At 26.7% G+C, this 23583-nt stretch overlaps 1 protein-coding gene across 1 annotated transcript in view; it reads right to left on the reverse strand.

Moving 5' to 3' along the window:
* Positions 1-450: 450 nt before the first annotated feature.
* The window catches only part of LOC135930980 (probable methylmalonate-semialdehyde/malonate-semialdehyde dehydrogenase [acylating], mitochondrial), an 83069-nt gene continuing 59936 nt past the window's right edge, over positions 451-23583 (reverse strand). Inside the window, exon 13 of the mRNA XM_065467813.1 lies at positions 451-990. Coding sequence (XP_065323885.1) covers positions 883-990 — 108 coding nt within the window. The 3' untranslated portion in view covers positions 451-882. The remainder of the gene's footprint in view (positions 991-23583) is intronic.

Genomic DNA, 23583 nt, shown 5'->3' on the forward strand with positions numbered 1-23583 from the left:
TATTATGTGGATTCATTTTATTGCAAAAATTTAAAATATTACATTTACACCTAATTTTAACTCTTCAGATTAATTTCTTATTATTCTTCCTTTTTTTTAAAGAAAATCATCAACATGACTTCCAAATTACTAGTTATTATATAATTTATAAAAAAAAAATCTTATTTAGCTTATTTTATAATTAGAGCAATATGAATGGATGCATAAAATAATGTTTAAGAAGATTTCTGAATTAATTACTTTACAAGAGTCAATCTTTATGATATATATATATATATTATTTTGTTAAATATAATGTTAATGTTAATAATATTTAATGAAAAAAACAAATAAAATTAAAATATTTATTAAAACGCATAATTTTTAATATGTATTTTATTATTTATACTTAATTAATTCTTAAAAGAGGTTAATTTCTATGAAGGATAAACACGATTATTATAAAACGAAGGAATGTGTTTTATGTTTGGAAAGATTACAAAAAATATTTTGTTGATGCAATGGCCGGATTTATCGCAGGTCCGCAGTCTTGTCCTATGGGACACAAGTCTAAGACCCAAATAAATAGATAATACAATTGGTACAAGTAGTTTTATTTAAAAATATATTCAAGATTACAAAAAATATTGTCCTTTGTAAGGTAATACATAAAAAATTTATTTATTTAACACTTTATAAAATATTATCACAGGTAACAATCGTTATTTAATATTTTTTAAGGCAACTTACAGAACAGATGTTTTTTCTAAAAATGATAAATAACTAACGCAGTTTAAAATATAATGTTTAGAAGCATGTATCTATTAGGCTTTTTTTTTACCTTTAAAAAACATCCATTATGGAAATAGCTTATATTTTATAATTATGATAGTAAAAATTGATTTATTTTATAATTGGCATAGACGTCACAGAAGTTGTCTTAGATGTCTCATCACTGTCCATTCTCCATAATTGGGTAATAGTTTTAGTTTGGGTGAAAAAGCTTATCGCCTTAAATTAATGATATTTTTATTAATATTATTTAAAAACTAATTCAAATAAATTTTTCATAATATCAACTTAGGCTGCTTTTTAACTGGAGCGTTTAAACGTTTTAATATTAATTATTGTTTTGTTTAAATTAACAGGAAAAAGCTCAATCGCTCCAATTAGGCTTCTAGTCTTAGATATAAATTTTGCCGTTAGTAACGTGTTACAACGTAACGGCATGCTTTTTTTAAAAGCAGAGTACCTAGGTTGTGTTAGAGATACACAACTAATTAAGGCGATCCTTTACTTTAACATAGCTATTTTACGTTACTCGCTACTTGATATTTAATTTTTATTATATTCAAATCATTTTTTATTTTATTACGACTATAATTTAAAAAAATATATACATAAATATAGAATCAAAATTTTATATCATTTGCCATGTTTCGGGATGTGTCGATATTAAATATCAAACGCCTTTTAAAAAATATCGGATAGGGTCGATATTTATTAAAAAACCAATCCGATATTTTTTATTTTTGGTTATTTGATAATTGTGTAATATAGAATTATAGAATATTATTTTATTTTATACAAAATTTCATAACAATAAAACTTAATAAAGTGAACCAAAACTCTAATTATTTGGAATATAAAATCGGATTATTTTAAGATAGAGTGGTTGAAAATTTGAAATTATTTTTAAATTATCTGCCACAAGAAAGGGAATTAAATATATCTAACTAATCACATTCAGCTAGTGTTGTTAAACGACGATTTAGATTTTTAATAACGGCTAACTCAAGATTTTAGCCAAAATAAAATTAAATTACTCAAGTTTGGAGATCTTGCCCACAGATGGCAGAAGTTTGCCATCTCTTGGCAAAATTTAGAAACTTATTTATTGATATTTTGGCCATCGGATCGGATCGATATTTCATCTTTTATAAATATCAGTTATAGGCCAATATTACAAAATTTTATCTTATAAAATGGTGTTTTGTTTTAAAAAAAAATATAGTATATATGTTTATTAATTATTATGTAAATAAATAAATATTATATAAATAAGTGATTTATCAATAAAAATATTTTATATACTTTTAGATTCATAAATATGAACTATAACTGATCATTATAATATATTTGAATGACTTATATTATGTCATGGTATTGTTAGATTAAAGGTTAATACTATTAAAAAGTATATGAGATGAGTAGATGTATGCATTAAAAAATAAAACGCTTAATTTGTCTATAGAATACATAATCAAATATAATATCAGATCGGTAATCGGCAGATATCAATTTAATATCGAATCGGCATCCAAGAAGTAGTATCGGTAATAAAGGTCTGCAATGGGTGAGCTAAAATATTTTTAACATTAGGCGGTGGGCGGGTCAAAAAAAAATTTTAAGTAGCCGGGCGTGGGCGGGTGAATTTTTAAATTTTTCAGGGGAAATGAGCAGAACAGACTTCAAATTATTATAAATAATGGTTTTATTTCATAATATTGCATATTATATTAAGAATACATTAAAATAAATAAATAAAGAGCCAAACCAGCCATTAAAATAATTTTTAAACATTAGATGGGCGGATTAAACAAAATTTATATAAATGGGCGGGAGAGCAAATTTTTTTAAAAAATTATAAGTGGGTGGGCTTACGGGTTAAAAAATTCAAAACAACGAGTGGGCGGGCTTTTTGGCTAACCCGCCCATCGCAGACATCTAATCGGTATACCACTATTTATATCTATCTAAGCACTATCAGTTAACCGAAATTTTTGAGTAGGTTTGCAATGTTTATATTTTTTTATTATATATTGCACTAATTAATAGACTTCATTGCAAGGAATAAAAAATCGAAGAATTCGGCTTAATCTACAAGCGAGTGCCGAAGAAAATCTGCTAAGCATTCATGCGCGAGTTAATTTATTTCTACTTTCTTAAAAGTTCAGTTATCAATTTTTTTAAACTGAGATAGAAATTCCCACTAAAAACTAGCTTTGGTCGTTATTTAGCCCACTAAAATAAAGTTAAAACGGCTAAAAATGAATCTAGGAAAATAATTCCCCGGAAGATAAATCCCCAGGAAAAAAATTCCGCGTTAGAAAAAAAATCCACAAATAAATTATTTAAAATTTTTGAGAAAATCAACAAAACAAAATTTAAAAAAAATTCGGGTAAAATTTTTCCAAATGAAAATTTCCCAAATAAAATTGTTAAACAAAATAATGATTAATATTAAACCTAACCAAATTTTTAAATTATTATTAATTAACCCTAACCAATATAAGGTATAATGTTATGGCCTTATTCCGAACCCAGGTTTGGTGATGGTGAAAATTAAACAAAACAATATTTATAAAATAAAAGAATTAGATACCTAGTCTCTATGATATTAAGCAAAATTTTATTATAAACTAAGTAATGATAATGGCCAGCCAGATTTTTTATTTTGGCCCGGATTTACAAATTCATACCATTTTTGACCCGGATACTTTCATTAAGTCAAAATGTTTTTTAAATTCAAATTCCCTCTAAGATTTGAGGTTTTAAATAATAAAACGAAAATAAATCTAGTTCACCTTTAGACATTTTCATCAACTTTTAGATATTTATTGAAAATCAAATTTTTATTTAAAAAAAATATTTATTTTTACACAAATTATTAATCATAAATTTAAATCAGTAGGGGCTAAGAGGCTTTTCACTATTGCCTTCAGAAATAGTTGGCAAATTTTTCAATTGATATAATTTTGTTATGCAATATATGAAGTCTATTTCTGATAATTTTTAAAATATAAAATATATTGTCTTCTATGTCACAAATTTGATATTTGTCATTAGTTGGCAAAAATAATAGTATGACTTTTACTAACTTTTAAATAGCGCCCTATTTAATTATGCTAATGATGGGCTATTAAATGATATAATTAGAAATATATTCTGTGGCTAATTAGGAAATTTGACCTGGTCTCCTCATTTGATAAAAATTATTTTACTGAAATATTTAATACCTATTATAAAAATTTAACTATAGCTGAATACAAAATCAATATAAAACTTGCTAAATTAAATCTTTTACTGCCCAATTTAAATTAAATACTGCCAAAAGTATTGAAAAATACTGACCTTTTTAATCAAAGAACATCTATTTTCAGCACTGAGTATTACATATTTGAATCTTATAATTATTATATTGCTTATGAATTTTTTAAAAAAATTTACAGATATGAAATAATCATGTTTTTATTTTATTAAAATGATATATAAAAATGTTTTCATTTTTTTTCCAATTTTAAATTGTAAAACCTCTTCCAAAATTTTCATCTATTTCTATAAAAATCCATCATGTTTTCTTTCCAAGATGTCAATCTATACTTTTTATGCTATCTACTAAATTATAAAGTATCAAAGCTACCAACCGATTTATCAATTCTCATATTTTATTGCCCTATATCCAGAGTTGGGCAGTACCGCGAATACTTGTATCTAAGATACAATATCCTTTTGTATCTTGTACTCAATATCTTATTGACATTTTTAATAAGATACTAGTATCTGTATCTAAGATCCTTTATTTTGAAATGTTAAACATATTAAAGCAGGGTTGGCAAGTCGGTCAATTGACCTGAGGAGTATTTGACCTGGTCAAATGCTCTAAAAAATCGAAAGAAAAAAAATTAAAAACATGTTTAAAACAATAAACACATGTGATCACAATGTTGCTTATTTTTCGGGTCCCCAATATCAAGAGGAGCATCTCACCAGTATTGAATTCAATGAAGTATATGATATAATTCATGAATTAGCCATTTTACAAGGTTGTAATGATCAAAATATTTTAATTGATATAATTAATTTCAGAAGCAAAATCAGCATGTTTAATAGCAAATTATGTGGAAAACAGTAATTTCCATAAAAAACAATAAATTCCGACCTCAAGTTAATAGCTTAAACTTTGCCATCGTGCTCATTAAGACTGACAATTCCTAGTTCTTCTAAAGAAATATGTCGATTTGGGTTAAAATTCTTTTGAAAATAGAAATCGAAAGATCTCGACTTCAGGAAAAGATTAAAAATTAAAAAAAATGATAATATTGAATGAGTCGGAACAAGACTCTGCTACAGAGAGCTAAACGTTAGTTATTGAATGACAATGAATTTAAAAAATTAATATTATAGATTCATTTTATTATTATATTTAAAATAAAGTTAATATTGACTTAAAAAAACATATATCTGAATTTGACCGTATTTTACTATATTTGACCTGTCAAATATCGGTCAATTGACCGAAACGTATTTCACCGGTCAAATGCATAACCCTGTATTAAAGTATAGTATACATTTTTATTATATAATTATTAACATAATAATACCTATAGTTAAGTCCCTTTTAGATAATTGTTACTAAAAATTTTTATAGAAGATGGTTGATTATCAAATTAAAATCATTTTGGATATATTAAATTGATATCGGCCGATTACCGATCCGATATCATATCTAATTTTGTATTCTGTAAAGATACCAATGGTTTTAATTTTTAATATACTTTTTATTATTATAACATCATTTAACTATACCATAACTTATGTCATTTAAATATATTATAATGATCAGATAGTTTATATTCAATTCAATTGCAATTCTAAAAGTATATAAAATATTTTTATTGTTAAATCACTTTTATATAATAAGTAATAACTTTAATCTATATACATATTAAGTAATAAAAAATTATATTATGAAATTTGAAATAAATATTTAAAATAATATTTAACATTAATATAGCGAAGATTTCTTTTTAGAAATATCAATATTTCCAATTTATCAGAGGTCAGCTTGCGGCGATAGTAACTGTCAATATCACCAGCTTCACTAAAAACAGATTCTGAAGAGATTATCGCACACTTTTATAAATAGAATGCGCAAAAAAATACAAATATGGTAGAATGTTTATTAATTAATTATTATTATTAAAAAAATATACATAAAAATGGATTTCGATTTTATTTATAAAAATAAATGATTTCAGATATAATTATTTTTTTAAATTTTAGTTAAAGAAGCCATTTTTATATCGGATCAAATTTTATAATATTGACCGATAACTGATATTTTAAAATGAGTGAAATATCGGCCCGATCCGATAAAAAATATCGGCACATCCCTAATTATTTTAGCAAGTTTATTAGAGGAAATATTTAAGCTACAATTGAAATATAATATTAGATAATTTTAAAAGGCTCTTAATAAAATCATTATAATAAGGTAGAATTTAACTTTATTAGTTACTTTTATTTATTTATGATATAAGTAAAATTACATTACAGTATATATTTACAAAATTTAATCAATTTAAAATGCATTAAAGAAAATTGTTATGTATTTAATAATTAAATAATATAATGTTGTACATTATTTTCATATTTTTTATATATAATTAATGATTTTGCAAGAAATATAAAAAAAAAATTGAAAAGAGATTTAAATGATATTTATATATATATGATATTACAAATTCAAGAATTAATAAGTCATATTAGAAAATAAAACTAATTTAAAAAATACATAAATATCACAAACAAGTAATGATAAATTAAAGATAATAATAAAATAAAACTAGTATATTTTTTTTAGAGATGTCATTTAGCCATATACTCCGAATATAATATATATTTAATACAACACAGAAAATAACCTAAAAAATTCTAATAAATCATTTGATTTAATTTTTTTTCTTATTTGCACAATTTCAAATTCCATTAAATATACTACTCTCCCTTCCCTGTTTAAACTATTAATGGGCAAAAATTAATATTAAAATCCCTGGTTATTATAATTAATTCATCAATAAATATTTTATTTAATTATTGCAAATATTCATTCTTATATGTGTACGCTATGTTCTTCACAAAAATAATAAAAACTGTATTTTATAAATTATTCTAATTAAATTGGTAATTATAATTTAAAAGTATCTTGTATTTAAGATATTTGATATTTTGAAAAAGATACTAGTATCTGTATCTAAGATTCATTTTTTTATAAAGAATCTGTATCTGCATCTAGATTCTTTTTTCGGAGGACCCCAACTCTGCCTATATCGCTTAGAATTAACAGAAATAATGCTCAAAAAAAACCTCAAACGTCGAGAATAGCTGAACTATTGAATATAATTTTTTTTATAAATATTTTCGTTATTTTAGCGGCGGGATTATTTTTGATAATTTAAAAAAATTTATTCGGAAATTTTTTCCGTTTTTCCCCCTAAATCTAAAAAATGGTAAATTTATTTACGGGGAATAATTTTCTATGGGGAATTTTTTTCCGCGTAATTATTTTACTAAGATTTTTTTTCCGAGAAATTATCTTCCCGAGGATATTTTTTCCTGGGATTTTTTTCTGGGGAATTAATTTTGGGGATTTTTTTTCGGCTATTTTTCGGAGAATTATTTTCCGCTTACAGCTAAAAATAGAGGAATTGCCCAACTATACTAAGGAATAAAATTTTCAATAATAAAAAAAAGTTTATCGCGGAATAAATTTTACAGGGTAAAAAGACCGGAGGAGTATTTGACCGGCCAAATACGGTCAAATACTCTAAAATATTAATGGCGAATAAATATTTTGATATAATTAACTAGTATGCATTAAAAGCAATCTTATTAGGTTACAATTATTTAAAAAACTATTTGTATCATGAATTGTTAAAAACAAAAGAATTTTTTTATTGTTAAAATATAAATATGTAATTTTTCTAAATATAGTAATATTTTTAGTTATTTTTTTGCCTAATCATTGCCGTTTCTCGCCTTCTTTATTTTTTTCAATTCATTTTTCTTAAAAAAAATAAAAATACCCGATTTATTATAATCATAATATAATTTTTTCATTCTTATTTTTTAATAAATTTAAATTTTATTTAATATTTAGCCGAGTATAAATTATATTAATTCTCATTTGTTTTACTTACACTTGCTATATTTGGTTTTTAAAATTAATTTTCATTTTAATTGTTCTGGTCAGATTTACGGAATATTATTAAATTCTGGTAAAAGGTTATATATATTATATTATATTTATAATATTAAGAAATTATTGGAATAATTGGTCGATAATTATAAAATAGTTAAGATTGATTAACTTTACAATATTCAAAATCATTTTTTGTTAAATTTTAATATATTAGGGATTATGGTCAAACCAAAGCATCATGTTTGGAAACACTTTCAAGAAGTAGGGGAGACCAGGGCTAGTCGGCGCAAGGGGCTTGTCGGTTCAAAGGATTTTATTTTAAAACTAGTAACGATTAATAACTGAAATTTTGTTCTAAAATAGATATCTATAATATCCATATTTGAGGATAAAAATAATTTATAATATTTAGCTATTTAAATTTTTATCTGTTATAACATGTTTTTGACATGAATTTCAGAATATTTTCCCTTAATATTATTAAGCTGTATTAAAAAATTAAAAGTTTAAACATGACAAAATGCACAATATATGAAAGTAAAATATCTATTTTAATATCTGGGAAAGTTTCAGATTGATACATAATGCTTAAATATATGTTAAGATTATATTAGTAATATTACCACCATTGAGGTTAGTAGAATCGTTGCTAGTCGGCGCAATCAATCAATTAATGTTTATAATATTAATATACGCCAATATATACGAAAAATTCAAAACAGGAAAATATTTAGTAATAGTGATTTTGAAGAAGCTATTAGACTATATGAAAATAAGATCTCATCAAGAAAAATATCAACTATTACAGGTTAAAATATAATATTTTATAAATGTAATATAAAAATAATAATTATTATATAAATTTATTCATGTAATTTTTCATAATACATTTCAATTTTAATATAATAGCAGACCTAAATAAATATCTTGCAAATAAAATCTTTGTATATATATATATATTGTGATAATTAAATATATATTGTCAAAGATATATTGCATATATAAACTTTAGCCTGATAATAAGATCAATTATTTAATATAAATTATGACAGTATAATATGATTCAAATTAATACATCTTATTGGATATGAACATTTTAGTAAATAAACTTTAGCTTGATAATAAGATCAATTTTTAAATATAAATTATGTGAAGCAAACAAATATTTATATATATTAATTATAATTAACAGTATAATATGATTCAAATTCATACATCTTATTGGATATGAACATTTTAGTAAATAAACTTTAGCCTGATGATAAGATCAATTTTTTAATATAAATTATGTGAAGCAAACAATATTTATATATAAATATTAATTATAATTAACAGTATAATATGATTCAAATTAATACATTTTATTGGATATGAACATTTTAGTTTTCAGGATATTCAAATGATGTTATATATTTAAATATACAATTAGATAAATTTTGAGTAAATTTATTATATATTTTATTAGGTATACCTGCAACAAATTTTTTAAGATATTACAAAAAATACAAACTGGTTGGCACTATGCCATGATAGGCCAAGATAATAAACAAAAAATTTTTGATGATGATGAAGAAAATAAAATTGTTGAATATCTAATTGCATGTAGTAAAACCTTTTATGGTTTATCCGTTAAAAAGGTATTTAAAAAATTATACTAAAATTATTTATTTTATATTTAGATAAAAATTCAAGCATATTATCATGCTATTCAATTAAACAAAAAAATACCAAAATCATGGATTATTAATAAAATGGCCGGTGAAGAATGGTTTTCTTCATTTATGAGAAGAAATCTAAGATTATCTCTAAGATCTCCGGAAGCTACAAGTTTAGCTCGAGCGGCTGGTTTTAATCAAGAGGCTGTTCTATATTTTTTTAATCTTTATAAGGGAATACTAGATAAAGAAGATTTAAGACTTATGTCAATTTACAATATGGACGAAACAGGCTTGACAACTGTGCAAAATCCATCAAAAATTGTTGCGCAGAAGGGTCAGAAACAAGTCGGATCCATCACTTCCGCAGGAGGCACTCTAGTAACAATGGCGCTGGCTGTTAACGCTTTAGGGAATTATATTCCCCCGATGTTTATTTTTCCGCGTAAAAAATATTATAATCATTTTGTTAGAGACGGTCCTCAGGGATGTATTGGCGCATCCAACGGATCGGGTTGGATGCAAGAGGAGGAATTTATTCCTTCATCAAATGATGAAAGATCGTTTATATTAGGAGAAAGTTCAGGACATCCGCCTTCAAATTCGTCAATTATGTTAATTCCTAGCTCTTCTACTAATTCTCTTCCCAACACTTTTTTTTCTATTCCTAGCCCCTCTACTAACATCTCTACTATCCCTTCAAACAATACTCTCCCAGGTCCGTCATTTACTCCGATATCAATCTCATCTGGTAATTCGCAAACTAAAGGATCAAGGAAAAAAAAGGCTGAGATCTTTACCTCATCCCCATTCAAGAGGGAACTTTTATTAAAAGAAAAGAATAAAAAATCAAAAAAAAATATTGTTAAAAAATTAATAAAAGATGTGTGTATTATATGTAAACAAGATTATAAAATTTCATAATTTTGAGGATGTATGTAAAGGTTGGGCGCATGGGTCATGTGCCAAAAAAGATTGTTATTTTATATGTTATAATTGTAAATAGAATATTATACAAATAAAGCATCATAGTTATATATTAACTAATGAAAAAAAAAAATTTTTGTCTCATAAGAAGCCTAATAAACCACTTGATTCGACTAGCCCCATCGATGATCCGACTAGCCACGGGTTTGGGGCTACTCGGTTCAAAAAATGACTTTTACTAAATCTTTTTTAGAGAAAAAACTATTAAATATTTAAAAAATGTAACAGTATATATTTATAGGTAGATGTTTAAGGTATCGATTAGTATTTTGTAGGATCTTATACGATCATTATTTTCGGAGCTATGATGATTTTGACAAAAATTGCGCCGACTAGCCCTGGTCTCCCCTATTACAAATTACATTTGTGATATTTTTTGTAGAGGTTGATATTTTGGAATTTGAATAAAATTTTTCCTTAATTATAACAGGGCACATAGTACAGCTGCTTAATAACTGTTTGACCATTCTATCAACGTGGGTGATATAGGACATCTTGCAAAACTTGCACACCGCTTTAACTGATTTACAATCGCGTAGGGGAGACCAAGGCTAGTCGGCGCAATTTTTGTCAAAATCATCATAGCTTCGAAAATAATTGTAGAGATATATTCCACAAGATTCAAATCCCTTTTGAATATTTTTGAAGAGGCTGCTAAAGGTAAAATATCCTTTACAATAGAGGGAATATCATAAAGAGAAAAAGAGATTCCACGATGATTTCGCATCCATGAATCTATCCCATTATTATAAAAATTTTTTAAAGGCCCATAGACTGTCCTGTCTAAGGGTTGCAATTTATGAGTACAGTGTGGAGGAAGAGATAAAAGTATTATACCATTATCTATACAATATTGAATCGCATTATATGATTGGTGGGATATATGATTATCCAAAATTAGTAAAATTTTAAATTTTTGGCTACATCTTGTATGAGAAAGAATGTGACTTAAAAACATAATAAATTCCTCCTCTTGCATCCAACCCGATCCGTTGGATGCGCCAATACATCCCTGAGGACCGTCTCTAACAAAATGATTATAATATTTTTTACGCGGAAAAATAAACATCGGGGGAATATAATTCCCTAAAGCGTTAACAGCCAGCGCCATTGTTACTAGAGTGCCTCGCTCTGCGGAAGTGATGGATCCGACTTGTTTCTGACCCTTCTGCGCAATAATTTTTGATGGATTTTGCACAGTTGTCAAGCCTGTTTCGTCCATATTGTAAATTGACATAAGTCTTAAATCTTCTTTATCTAGTATTCCCTTATAAAGATTAAAAAAATATAGAACAGCCTCTTGATTAAAACCAGCCGCTCGAGCTAAACTTGTAGCTTCCGGAGATCTTAGAGATAATCTTAGATTTCTTCTCATAAATGAAGAAAACCATTCTTCATCGGCCATTTTATTAATAATCCATGATTTTGGTATTTTTTTGTTTAATTGAATAGCATGATAATATGCTTGAATTTTTATCTAAATATAAAATAAATAATTTTAGTATAATTTTTTAAATACCTTTTTAACGGATAAACCATAAAAGGTTTTACTACATGCAATTAGATATTCAACAATTTTATTTTCTTCATCATCATCAAAAATTTTTTGTTTATTATCTTGGCCTATCTTGGGCATAGTGCCAACCAGTTTGTATTTTTTGTAATATCTTAAAAAATTTGTTGCAGGTATACCTAATAAAATATATAATAAATTTACTCAAAATTTATCTAATTGTATATTTAAATATATAACATCATTTGAATATCCTGAAAACTAAAATGTTCATATCCAATAAAATGTATTAATTTGAATCATATTATACTGTTAATTATAATTAATATTTATATATAAATATTGTTTGCTTCACATAATTTATATTAAAAAATTGATCTTATCATCAGGCTAAAGTTTATTTACTAAAATGTTCATATCCAATAAGATGTATGAATTTGAATCATATTATACTGTTAATTTTAATTAATATATATAAATATTTGTTTGTTTCACATAATTTATATTAAAAAATTGATCTTATTATCAAGCTAAAGTTTATTTACTAAAATGTTCATATCCAATAAGATGTATTAATTTGAATCATATTATACTGTTAATTATAATTAATATATATAAATATTTGTTTGCTTCACATAATTTATATAAAAAAATTGATCTTATTATCAAGCTAAAGTTTATTTACTAAAATGTTCATATCCAATAAGATGTATTAATTTGAATCATATTATACTGTCATAATTTATATTAAATAATTGATCTTATTATCAGGCTAAAATTTATATATGCAATATATCTATGACAATATATATTTAATTATCACAATATATATATAAACAAAGATTTTATTTGCAAGATATTTATTTAGGTCTGCTATTATATTAAAATTGAAATGTATTATGAAAAATTACATGAATAAATTTATATAATAATTATTATTTTTATATTACATTTATAAAATATTATATTTTAACCTGTAATAGTTGATATTTTTCTTGATGAGATTTTATTTTCATATAGTCTAATAGCTTCTTCAAATCACTATTACTAAATATTTTCCTGTTTTGAATTTTTCGTATATATTGGCGTACCATATTAATATTATAAACATTAATTGATTGATTGCGCCGACTAGCCACGATTCTACTAACCTCAATGGTGGTAATATTACTAATATAATCTTAACATATATTTAAGCATTAACCATATTAATATTATAAACATTAATTGATTGATTGCGCCGACTAGCAACGATTCTACTAACCTCAATGGTGGTAATATTACTAATATAATCTTAACATATATTTAAGCATTATGTATCAATCTGAAACTTTCACAGATATTAAAATAGATATTTTACTTTCATATATTGTGCATTTTGTCTTGTTTAAACTTTTAATTTTTTAATACAGCTCAATAATATTAAAGGAAAATATTCTGAAATTCATGTCAAAAACATGTTATAACAGATAAAAATTTAAATAGCTAAATATTATAAATTATTTTTATCCCCAAATATGGATATTATAGAATTCTATATTAGAACAAAATTTCAGTTATTAATCGTTACTGGTTTTAAAATAAAATCCTTTGAACCGACAAGCCCCTTGCACCGACTAGCCCTGGTCTCCCCTACTTCTAAGTCTAACTCTAATGAAGAATTGGGTGAAATTAGTGAGAATGATTATCAAATGAACAATTTTGTCTTGTGACTCAGGAGAATTTGATTCCATTATTTCTAATCAATCTACAAGCAAGGCGATTAAATATAAATCTCAATCTTGTATAACCGGTTTCATAGATAGAATTAATCCCAAAGAAAAAAATGAGCTGGATCAATTGTTTGCAAAGGCTGTAAATGCGAGCAATTTACCTTTCCACATCACTGAAAATCCCTACATCCAAGAATTTTTTAAAAAAATACGTCCTATTTACACATTACCCAGGAGAAGGCAGCTGGCTGGATATCTTCTAGACAAAGCGTCAGGTGATATGGAGGTGAGAGTTGCAGATATAATAGATAAAGCTCCTTACTTATCAATTGTATCAGATGGCTGGAGCAACATTAGAAACGAGAGTATTATTAATTTTATGGTGATGACGCCTGTTCCAGTGTTCTACAAATTTCTAAATACTGAGGAAAATCGCCATACGGCAGATTATATTGCCCAGGAATTTAAAAATGTAATTCATGAATTGAATCCGGTAAAAGTATATTCTTTAGTTACTGATAATGCCGCTAACATGAAAGCAGCCTGGAGAATTCTAAAATCTGAATCTATTTATAATCATATACAATGTTATGGTTGTGCAGCGCATACATTGCAGTTATTCTTTCACGATTTTGAACGATTGAACGCCTTCATTGACCATATTTCATAATTAAAAAATTGTTAAATTTTTCAAGAATAAACACATACCAGCTGCAGTATTTTCCCGTAATAAGAATCTTCATGGCATACCATCTACATTAAGTACAATTAGCCAAACAAGATGGGCATCGTCAATAAAATGTATGGAGCAAATTCAAATATGCAAGAAAGCTCTAAAAGCATCAGTTGTTGAAGAAGCTGTTTGTGATATTTGTCCCATAGAAATTACCAATAATATATTAAACGAAGAATTTTGGACGAAAAATTTAAAATTTTTAGCACTCCAACCTTTAGCTACCTCATTATTGAAAGTGCAAGGGGATAAATGTACTTTGGCTCAAGTAAAAAACGAGATGCTTAATTTGGAAAAACACATAATACAATCATGCCATGATTCTATATTTTCTCCATCTCAAGAAAAAAAAATTAAGGTTATGTTTGAAAAGAGAAAAACTGATCTAAATACATGTGCTCACAGCTTATTTATTGCACCCCCAATATCAAGGGGAGCATCTTACTAATACTGAATTGGATGAAGCATGTAATATAATACAAGAATTGGGTATTTTACAAGGTGGTGATAATCAAAATATTTTAAGTAATATAGTAAATTAAAGTTGTAATTTCCATAAGAAACAATCAAATTTCGGCCTCAAGTTGGTGGAATGCATTTTGCCCACCTTGCCCATTAAGAGAAGTCGCTAATATTTTACTAACATTTCCTAGTTCGACTTCTTCTTCTGAAAGAAATTGGTCGGTTTGGGGCAATATTCACACGAAAAACAGAAATAGATTAAAGGCTTCTACAGCAGGAAAATTAGTAAGAGTGTATCATAATTTAAGATTGATTAAAAATATTAAAGAAAATAATGATATTGAATATGAATCGGAACAAGACTCTGCCATGGAGGGTGAAACATTGACTATAGAATGAATTAAAAAATATTATGATATTTATTATTATACATAGATTTATTATAAGATTATATAAATGCAAAATAAAGTTAATATTGGTGTAAAAAACATTTATTTGAATTTGACCATATTTGACCGGTCAAATATCGGTCAATTGACCGAATTGTATTTGACCGGTCAAATGCACAACCCTGAAAAAAATAAAATATACTGGGTAAATATATTAGAATTGTATAAAAAAATAAGTACATTTCATATAAAAATTTAAGAAATAATTTAAAAATAAATAAAATATATATTGCGTAAAAGATGATTAGATATATTTATTTATAAAATTAATATAAATTTCCAGTTTTCTCATAGGGCATTTCAACATTTATTTATGCATTTTCAGAGTTGATATTGAGATCTCAGTACATATTTCATGTTATTGTTAGTTGATACTAGAGATCTGCAGGCCCGGGCCTAAGCTTGGCCATGGGTCGGGCATTATTTTAATTTTTTAAATATATCCAAGCCGTGCTTGAATTTTTTAAATACCCGGGTCGCATATTTTAAAACCAAATATTTAAATCGCCATTATTAGCTATAAAAATTAAAAATATAATATATTTTTACAAAATCCAGGCCGGACCTCTGAGGACATAAAACCCGAGCCAGGCTATAAAAATATTTTGGAAAAAAAAATCTAAGCCAGGCAATGTAAATGGTACCTCTGCAGATCTCTAGTTATTACGAAATCAGTATTTTATTACTTTTTTATTTGGATCGACATTCCATTAAAAAATTGTCGTTTAAGGAAAGCGTGTGGCCTAGTCGGTAAGTGCGAGAATAATTAATCCGATAGTTCTTAGTTCGAATCCAGCAAGGAACATGTATTTTTCTGAAGCCAACTAGGTGGTTCCATTTTATGGGGGACGATATATAGGATAATGAAGGCGATAGCGTGAAAATTCGTTGTTTAGCAAATTAGGTTGTTTAGAAAATTGATATTATGTTGACTTGCTTGTAACACGATCAGCCTATTTCAAAAGGCCAGGCCAATAATTCTTGATTGCGAAAAAAACAAGTTTTAAACCACTTTAATATAAAAATGACCATTCATTACAGATGGTGTAGGAACGCTAATGTCAATAGAATTTTTTTTAAGATTAATCATAAGACGTAATTTAAGGCGTTCAAAGTTTTTCAACGCCTCAACAGGAATTTGAGGATGATGTGAAAGCTTGTTAGAGTTTAAACTATTGTACCAGAATTAGGTATCTAATATACATTTAATAGTTCATAACTACATACAATAATGGAAACACAAAATAAAAAAACTAATAATGATACTATCGGTTTATAACTAATTTTTGTTCTCAGATCTTGGTATAATAAAAAATAAAATGTTATTTTTATATGGCCAGAAAATATTATGTTATTAAAGTATCTATGAAAGATAATAACAATTTTTTTTATCATATTCAAACGTTGTTGATTTTGGGGTAAGGAATTATTTCAAATAGTTTTAGGTCTTTAAATAATAACCTTTTATTTTCCAGATTTAGGAAAAATAAAATATTTGTGTTGAATTAACATATTCAAATAGTTTTAAAATATTAAAGTTTGAATTATGTTCCGATTTATAGTTTGAAGATGATAAGTTAACGAGCAATCCCAAATAAATCAATAAATTATTATAACAAAATAAATTGCTTAACATTATAAAATAACCTTTGACCAATTTAATAATTAACCTTAAAAAGTTTATACATCCAATTATCGTGTAAATATTCTTGGATTAGGGGGCGTTCTTGATCAGCACCGATATTTATATATAAAATTAATGAAACAAGATAACTTAATATTTTATTTAAATTCAACAACAATTATCATTATTTTTTGAGTATAATATTATTTAATAATAATAAATTATTATAAATAAAAAAAACCAGAATTGTTAACGCTCCTTTTTAAAAGTAGCCAGCTCCCGCTCCTACCTTCTTAAAAGGAGCTAGCTCCCGCTCTCGTTACTACATTTTTAAAAGGAGCTAACTCCCGCTCCAAGTAATGGAGTGCCACTCCATAACCGCTCATTTGATTTTCATTTTGTTAGATGGTATACGAAACAAAATCATATTTTTTTATCAAAAAGCTTTATTTATATTCTATCAAAATATTTATAACCTTTTATTAGCTTTTAAAAGTAATAAATTTTCTAAATTAGAATCTAACAAACATCCACGCCTCTCCCCTAAGACCTCTTTTGCAATAGGCGCTCCACGGAGCTATAGAGGAAAGCTGGGTATTGTATTTTATAAAGATATTTTTTAATTCAGGGAATTTATCAAAAATAGAAATTTTGGTATCAATATTTAAAAAATATTTGTCCATATCTTCCTGATGATCAATTTCATGGAATCCAAAAAAATCTTCCAAATCATTTTGTATTTAAAAAGATTTTTTACTTTTAGATGCTTTTTTAGATTGAAGCTACTTACTTTTAAAAATTAAATAGTTTTATTTAAACACAAAAGGCATTTTGCCCTTAAATTTGTTTGATCATTTGGATCAACATCTTATAGAAGTTTAAAATATTTTTTGTATGATGGAAATGGAAATTCGATTTCTTCATCTATGATCTCTAAATCCATAATATCTAAAACTATTTTTTATTATATATCTATGAAATGAATATTAATATGACCTACAAGATTTTCCAAGAAATTTTCGATATAAAAAGGAAAAACTTGATGTTTAATATTTAAAATGATAACCAATATAAAACTCGGCTAAATATTTAATAATGGATAAATTTAAATAAAATAAAATTTCATTTTTATTGAATTTTAATTAACAAATATTATTAATATTTAAAAAATAATTTAATTTATACATTAAATTTAAAGGAGCGGTGGAGCGGCGCTCCATTCCAGCCCTAAAAGGAGCTAGCTCCCGCTTCTCAATTTTAAAAAGGAGGGGCTACAGGTGTTTTTGAAAAAAATGTAGCGCCGCTCCTTACCAACTCTGAAAAAAACTAATTATAAATTCGAATTCAATTTTGTAATTTTATAATTATCATGTATGAAAATAAATTATACATTAGTAATTCATTTATGGTAATATTTATTTAATTAATTTTAAAATGATGTACATTGATTATTATTGTAAATAAATCTTTGGTACATTTTAAAAAATAATACATGATATTGTATTGAATATAATATAAATTGGATCATATATTAAAAATAATTAGAGTATATATACAATATAACTGTTGTGAGTAACGACTTACTTTTCCATTAATTATCGTGAATGATCATTATGCAATGATATTATTTATTTTTAGTGTATCGAGCTAACATTTTATTTTTAAATTTATAAAATTTGATTTTGGTAAAGTCATTATGTATTGCGTTTTGTGAGTTATTTTTTTATAAAATTGTATTTTTAGATTTATAAAATGTGATTAATGTGAAGTCATTATGTATGGCGATTTTTGAGTTATTTTTATTTGATATAGTTTTATTTTTAGTTTATAATTCTGATTTTCAGCATGATTTTGAGATTTATAATTTTTTAAAAAAATGTATTTTAAACTTGAGCTTCCCCATATAAAAGGGAAGCGAATTGTAATATAATTCATTCTTTTTTTCCCCTATTAAAATTTAAAATTATTATAATTTATAATTTTGCTTCCTTTGGGATTAATAAAAGATTTGTAGTAATATTGTAATTTAATTCTGGGAGTAATATTCAGGATAGAGGCGGACAACGTAATTAACTATAAGTATCAGACCATGTAATATAAATATAGTTAGTAAACGATAATTAAAAAATAATCATAATAACAAAAAGACAATATTGAACATAAATAATAAATAATGTAAAATACAAATACAAAATAAATAAAACAAAACCAGCACATTTATTTAAAACCCCTTCCCCCTAATCATTATGAGAGATTGAATTGATAAAACAAACATAATTAGCCTTAAAGAATGGCTATTGCTTATCCTCTGCCTTAAGTAAAAACTTTCGCGAGGTCCCCAGAACGTCTTTAAAAAACTTTTTAGCCATATCACCATGATGTTAAAGTGGAGTAAATGATTGGTACATGAAATTAGAAGAATCAGCGCTGTATTCGGCGATCTTAAAATTCTAAGTTCTGTTCAGAGCATCCTTGTTATGGAAAGGGTAGGGGTCGTGTCCAGACAAGAAAAATCCCATATTAGAAACTTTCCTTGTGACCATGGAATTCGTCGTGATTCCATCAGGACGCCTACAATCGGAAAAGAGATCAGAAGGCTCCAATGAGGTAGGAAAACTATCTGACCTAAGTGCAAGAGATATGACTTGAGAGTGTCGGGTTTGCCGACCGGGATTACGATTGCAATGTAAATGATGCAGCGGCATATTGTCATCATCAGTGTGACATCTGTTGCATTTATATGGTAGTGAGAAAGGAATGTTGAGCCTGTTGCTGCATAGCTGCTCGTGGTTGTCCAATTCAAGTTTGAGATTAGTAGATGAAATAACGTCTAAAAATTTATATTCCCGATCCTTGATAAGTTCAATTTTCACAAGTGGTAGATCCCAATCTTTCTGTTTTGCAGAAATCGGAAATAGGGTTGTGGTTGTGACGGATTTTGCCAACTCCGTCCTAGCTGTATTCAAAAAAGGATCGTGGACTAATAGATGTTGGTCAATTAATCTAAGTGCCTGAAGGTGGTTAGCAATGAATGCACATATTGAAATCGACAATGGGGATCTTATCCCAAGTCCGTCATGTTTGGAAGGAAGTGTGGCTTGATGCCAAACAATGTCTGTAAACGTGATATTAAAGCAGTCACTAAGAATGACTCTTATTCTGGTTTCGAATCTTACTAGATGCATCCTCTAAAAATAATGGGGTCGATAGTAGGGAGTAAAAGATTTTAGGGATGTTGAAAAAATTCCTAATTTAAAAAAAAGCCTTGAGACGAGAGACAGGAAAGAATGCGTTTAAATTTTCAAAAATATCGTCAATATCGCTAAAAAGGGGATTTAATGACTCCTCACCGATGGGAGAGCCCAAATGCGATAAATTTCTCAAGGGGATATGCTTAAACCTAAAAACTTTAAATGAAATTGTGCTGATTTTGCAGTATTCGGTTTTGGTTTAGTTAATTAGAAGCCCAAGACCGTCAGTGGAAGCCTTAATATTATTAACAGCCTTTTCTATCTCAGCAGAATCGCCGGAGATGACCCCATCATCAATGTCCTATAAGTGTAGGGGCAGCGGGCAGTCATTTTTTATTTTAGTTATTAAATCATGGATTTCACGACAAAATAATATGGAGCCCAGGGGGCCATCCTGTTGAATACCTTCAGAATAAGGGCAGCGGGCAGTCATTTTTTATTTTAGTTATCAAATCATGGATTTCAAGACAAAATAATATGGAGCCCAGGGGGCCATCCTGTTGAATACCTTCAGAATAAGGGCAGCGGGCAGTCATTTTTTATTTTAGTTATCAAATCATGGATTTCAAGACAAAATAATATGGAGCCCAGGGGGCCATCCTGTTGAATACCTTCAGAATAAGGGCAGCGGGCAGTCATTTTTTATTTTAGTTATCAAATCATGGATTTCAAGACAAAATAATATGGAGCCCAGGGGGCCATCCTGTTGAATACCTTCTGAAGAGGATAAGACATATTGGCCAAATACCAAATGAGATGGTTTTTTATAGGTTGGAAGGATATAGTTTGTAAAAACTGGAAAATGTTTTATGAATTGTGAAATGATTACTTTCCTATGAATGCTATTGAAGCATTTCTAAAGTCGATTTCAACAAGGTGTTGAGCGATTGTATCTGAACATAAATACGAGTTATATGTGCAGCCGCTTGGCATCCTATCGTTCCGACACCCAATTGAAGAGAAAAAAGTTTGTTAGAAATCTGTGCAGAAATCCTGCTAGCTATAAGCTTGGAACATAATCTCCTATATACAGCACCAATGGCAATAGGCCTGATATAACCATTCTTTTTTCTCAGGGCAACATGTTTGGCTACAAAAAAAATGGTCCTTGCGAAATCTGGGATGTCACCATTGATGACCTTGTTAAGTTGTTGTCCGATAAACAGGATTGATTGTTGAAGATAGGAGTGGTTAAATCTTGAAGAAATAAAGGTTTGATACCTTCAAATCCAGGGGCCGCGTCCTTCTAAAAAGATATGACTGATTTAAATATTTCTTCCGAAGTGAAAATTGGAGACGGGTTCTTAGTTTCAAAAATCATTATAGCTTCCGATGTTTGGGGATGTTTATCTAGCAGTTTTTAGTATGATACCGCGTCCACTGGAGCAAGTGTGTCAAAGTAGCTGCATAGTCTAAGATCACCATTTATGTCCAGGTTGTTTATTTTGTTGTCGATTAGCTTCACTTATGAATTTTAATTTTTTTTCAGTTCGAATTTTGATTTATTCTCTTCTGAAAAGGCATTAAAATTTTAAAAAAAGATTATTTATGCGAAGAGAAAGAAAAGGCAATAAAGGCGTCTTAAAAATTAAACAGTTTGAAAAAAAATAGCACGAGAGGGTAAACTTTAATATTATTATATTAAATAAAAATAGTTTTAAGATAAATTATAAAAATAGTTAATATATTTTTTAAGAAATATAATTTTGAAAATTGCATCGAAAAGTTGTTTAGCTAACATTGAGGGTTGAATAATTTAGTATCGGTAAAAAATAAAAGGCATCGCTGATACAATGAGTATCGGGCCAACTCATGGTGGTTTGTTTATGTCGATTAATGAAATATAAAAAAATGTGATTTTAATGGTAACGAACGAGTAACGTTTTGGCAATGAGTTACCTTTAAGGTAATGTGGCGACATTGCATAATAAATATAAAGCCGTTACTTTGAGTAACGTTTATAGTACTATTTAAAACTGATAAGATCTAAATATAATTTTAAATACTAATAATGTGAATTATTAAATATTTAAATTTTTAATGTGCTTATTGAATGGCATATATAAGTAATGAAAATAAATTTTTATTCCATTCGATTTCATATTATTATTTATCTTTCATCGTGGTTTGTGATTATAGTTGGGTAATAGCTAAATGTAGAATAATTCGTCTTACTACAGGCGCGTGTCGGGGAAAATCCATTAACATTTAAGGCGTTTTAATTTATATTAGTTTTTTCAAATTTACAATATTTCAAAGAAAAACCCCGAGACCAAAGTGATAGTTTTCGCCGGCTAATAATTAGCCTAAACGGCTAAAAATATAGTAATTACTTAACTATATTTGTGATTATTATAGGGTTATAACTCCATTTTGAGCAATCTTAAAAAAACCATGTCATCTCGTCAACAATAATAACTGAATTGTTGTCTTTAAATATAAAGGCAATTTGGTAATAAAAGTAGATAACCTTATAAAGACAAAATTTATTATAAATTTTAAATAAACACAAAATGTATAATTAGTGCTGTAAAGTAACGTCGTTACCTTTTTGAGGCAAAGAAATGTCATTCGTTACTTGTTTTAAAAGGTGTCGAATAACGCATTTATTTGGAGCAACGGTAACGAAAACGTTGCTTTCTATTTTTTCTTAAAAAAATATGGAAATTTTTTTTAATTAAATATTATATTTTTTTAAAATATTATTAAATAAATTTAAGTTTATAATTCAGATCAACCACCAAAGTTCTTCATTTTTATTATTTGCTACATTTTTGTTGATAGTCAGTTAATCTAAATAATATTAAATATCAAAGTATGTTAATTTATATTCTCTAATATTTTAAATTATATTATGTCAATATAACTTATTTCTTCAGATGGAGATGATTAAATCTGCTCTGGATTCAGTATTAAACATTTTTTAGATAAATAAAGAAAATTAAGGGCATCTAAGTTTATACTTTTTATGTATATATTGTGTCCTAATTCAAATATTTCAACCTCGATGTCCATCAGCTCAAATCTAAACATGAAAGCAAAATATGAATTAAAATCAAATTCTGATAAGGATAAAAAATGATGAGGAACTAAGTGAAGATGATCAGTTTTTTTTGAAAATAAATATTTTTAATAAATTCCCACAAATAAAATTTTTATTTATTAAATATAATATAGTCCTCCCATCCTCTGCCCTAAGTGGAACGTGTGTTTAGCCCAGCTAAAGCTGTAATG

This window comes from Gordionus sp. m RMFG-2023, chromosome 1, assembly GCF_954871325.1.
Source record: "Gordionus sp. m RMFG-2023 chromosome 1, tfGorSpeb1-WG-v2, whole genome shotgun sequence".
Lineage (NCBI taxonomy): Eukaryota > Metazoa > Nematomorpha > Gordioida > Chordodea > Parachordodidae > Gordionus > Gordionus sp. m RMFG-2023.